Source organism: Carlito syrichta, unplaced genomic scaffold, assembly GCF_000164805.1.
Source record: "Carlito syrichta isolate Samal-C Ts95f unplaced genomic scaffold, Tarsius_syrichta-2.0.1 Scaffold306319, whole genome shotgun sequence".
In the NCBI taxonomy this organism is placed as follows: domain Eukaryota; kingdom Metazoa; phylum Chordata; class Mammalia; order Primates; family Tarsiidae; genus Carlito; species Carlito syrichta.
The window spans coordinates 310,331-313,912 of NW_007250415.1; the positions used below are offsets into that span (position 1 = coordinate 310,331).

Consider the following 3,582-nt stretch of genomic DNA (forward strand, 5'->3'; position numbering starts at 1 on the left):
TTTTTTTTTTTTTTTTTTTTTTTGATAGAGACGCGGTCTCACTATGTTGTTGCCCAAGCTGGTCTCAAACTCCTGGGCTCAAGCGATTCTCCTGCCTAGGTTTCCCAAAGCGTTGGGATGACAGGTATGAGCCCCCGCACCTGGTCTCAAATAGTGTATTTTAAGAAGTTGATATAAGACAAGAGGAGGATAAGATGATGGAGCAGGTGAGCAATGAGCAGGTGAGCCACACAGGTCCCTGGAAAGGGAGGGGAACCCTTGAGACAGGTTTCTCCAGGGCAGGAATTCTGTGACTTCAGGATAGGGCATGGGGGCTCTCACCCCAGGCCCCTTTCTGAAGGCTTGGCCTAGATCCACTGGGTAAGGTGGCATTAAATGCTGCATTCCCAGAGGACTCTGTGCATTAAAAAAAGGTCTGGAGGGATCCAGACCGAGCTCTGAGCACTCACCACAGGAGGGAGCATGGGGCTGGACAGCGGGTGACTGGTGGCTTTATATTCTCTATATTTTTGCTCTGTACACTTTTGCAGTGTTTGAATTTTGCCCAGTGAGAATTTATTACTTTTGAAACATTAAAAAGAAAAAAAAATCTCTGAATATGCCAATATAGTTTTGGGGTCTATTTTCTATTTGTGGGTATAATACTGTAGGTGTACCATCTCTAGTTTTGGGATGGAATGTTCTGCAGATTTCTATTAGTTCCATTTGCTCTAGGGGCTGGTTTAACTCCAATATTTCTTTGTTGACTTTCTGCCTTGATGATCTGTCTATCGCTGTCAGTGGAGTGTTGTCTCTCACTATTATGCCTTGCTATCTATCTCTTTTTTTAGATCTGATAGATTTTTGTTTTATAAATCTGTGTGCTCTGGCGTTAGGTGCATATATATTTATTGTAATTTGTTATGGCTTACGATTATTCTTTAAAACAAAGACACCTCACCGGGAGCAGAGTTTCCCAGGCAGGAAGGAACACCTGCCTACACCTGGTGCAGCCAGGCCCCCAGCAAATCAGCCTGCCTCTACCTTCAAAACACATCCCGAATCCAACTCTTCCCTCACCTGGTTTCTACCTTGTTCACCACAACACACTCTGCCCAGGGGAATCTTATAAACCCAGATCAGTTCATCGACACATTCCAAGTGTTTGCCACGTGCCAGATACTGTTCTAAGCGGTTCATTCCTATTAGCTCGGTTAATCCTTTCACAATCATGGGAATTAGGCACTATTGGGAGATTCCGTTTTACAGGTGGAAAAACTGAGGCACAGAAAATTCAATAACATGCCCATGGTTCCACAATGTGAAAATGGCAGAGCTGGGATCCAACTCGAGGAGAGCGTGTTCTCCGCCACCTCCCCGCCTAGCCTCTGTCGCAGCATGCCTGTGTGCCCACGTCTCTCAGCATAAAATCAGAGCCTGAACTACGACCGCAGACTCCACACACCCTGGCTCCTCTGCCTCTCCAATCTCTTTTCCACCCTCTTCCTCCGCACCACCACTCTATGGCCTGTGGGCTCCTGGTTGCTCCTTCTCCAGGGATGCTCTTTCTCAGGATCTTCAGGTAGCTAATTGTCACTTTATTCAGGAGTCTGCTTGAAGGTGGCCTCCTCAGCAAGGCATCCCTGACTGCCTTTCTAAAACAGTTGCCCCTGTATTCTCCATCCCCTTTCTCCTGCAATTTTATCATCCATTGATCGTATCACTTCCTGACTTTACATTGGAAGATTGCTTGTTTGAATGTTTATGATGTCTCTTTTCTTTGGAATTTCTGCTCCACAGGGGCAGGGTGAGGGGGACTTTGTCCCTAGAGCCTGGAACAGAGACTGGCCCAGAACTCGAGATCAGCAAACGAATAAGAGCCCCCTGGGGCAGCCTACACAGCGGTCGGGCAGGTTCTCTGGGGCTGCTAGACCTGTCTGGTCCCCTGCCCAGGATGACACTTCTCCACCCTGTGCCAGCAGCATGGCCCAATCTTCTCACCGGGGCCCTGGACCAGTAAGGCAGAAGATGAAGCGAGGGCTTCCATATTCCCTCCCCACCCACTTTCTGGTTTCCCCCTCTGGGACACTTCGGCTCATCCCCTCAGCCTCAGGGCTTTCCAAGCCACCTGGAAGCTGGCGGACAGATCCATCCCCACCAAAGTGACAGGGATTTGAAGGCCTGCTCCTCTCAAGGGAATTTGCATTTTAAAAGAGGCTAGGCGGGAGCAACACTGAAATCAGTGTATGACTGTGTCATGGATGTTTGAGGGAGAGCCCTCACTTTCCCAAGCCCTGGGAGACCAACTTGGCGCTTAGGGAGCGGGAGAGGTGTGTCCAGACTCATCCCATGGACCAGAGACTGGGACCAGGCAGACCTCAGCCTTCAGATGCCACAGCTGCCCACTGTCCCATTCCACCTGCCTCTTCTCTTCCTGCCTGGCTTTGTTCCCCAAAGCATCTCCAAGCCCCCCTCAGGCTCTGCTCTGTGAAATCCCTCCAGAGACTCCCCACGGAACCCAGATCAAAGGCCTTACCCATCTCAATCCCGCAGACGGCCAGGGCTGCAATCACGGCACCTGCTGACGTCCCTGCAAAGCGATGGGCCGTTTCCAGCATCCGGGGGGCCAGGTCTCTCAGGGCATCCACGGCCCCAGCCTGGTAGTAGGAGAGGAATCCGCTGCCCGAGAAGGAGATGGAATGAGGGGTGTCCGGGTCCCCCTTGAACACCTGTTCGTCCATCTCCTCAGCCTCCGGCCTCCCGCGGGGAGGAGGAACCACGTTTCAAGGCTTGCCTGCTGGAGCTTGGGCTGCCGCTGCCTGTTGGAACTGGCTGCCCAACTTCCCTGCCAGCTGGAGCTGGAATGTGGTCGTCTCTGTTAAGCTCCGCCAGAAGCAGCCCCAAAGGTCTCGAAGGGGCCCCAGGCCCGGGACAAGGTGCAGAAGGCCCCCTGGAGGCGTGAGCAGGGTCCTGATCCTGCAAGCCCACCGATGGCTTCATTACTTCATCTTGGGGACAGGTTCCTCAGCCCTCCGCCCATCCTGGGTACACCTAGACACGCTCATGGCTCCACAGGGCCGTGCCCAAGGAGGCGGGCACTGCTCAGCCCTTGGCTTCAGCATCCAGTTGCAAAACCTCCACGGTGGTTTTCGCTGGGTGCCTCCCTCCCTGACACGCTGTGGCAGTGAAGGCCTAACAAGCCTTCTTCCTGGAGAGCAGTGCTCCCCACCAGAGGCTGGGCTGCCCAGTGTGGCTCTGGTCTTGGTTTTCTGAGGGACACACTCCACCCACAGTGCCCCCTCCCCTCCAGAGATGCCCTTTCCTGCCTCCTCCAGACTGTGTGGTATGTGTAATGTGTTACACAATTATTTTTATGTGTTCTTCTTACATAAGTACCCCTTTGTTTATTCACTTGTTTGTTGATGTGTGTGTTAGGATTGGCCATGGGCAAAATTGTAAAAGAAGACAAGTCTGGCTTTGGGTCCCCACCCACCACCTCCTCTCCACTCCTCACTCATTCTCTTCTTTGTGCCCTTCTCTGACCCTTTGACCCTTGGCCAGTGCCCTCTTGCCAAGCTCTCATGCTGTCTCCTAAGAGTCCAG

General features: G+C 52.2%; 1 protein-coding gene across 1 annotated transcript in view; it reads right to left on the minus strand.

Annotated features, from left to right (window-relative positions):
* Positions 1-2,720, minus strand: part of PNPLA1 (patatin like phospholipase domain containing 1) — a 44,031-nt gene extending 41,311 nt beyond the window's left edge. Inside the window, exon 1 of the mRNA XM_008062996.1 lies at positions 2,516-2,720. Coding sequence (XP_008061187.1) covers positions 2,516-2,720 — 205 coding nt within the window. The remainder of the gene's footprint in view (positions 1-2,515) is intronic.
* Between the last annotated feature and the right edge of the window lie 862 nt (positions 2,721-3,582).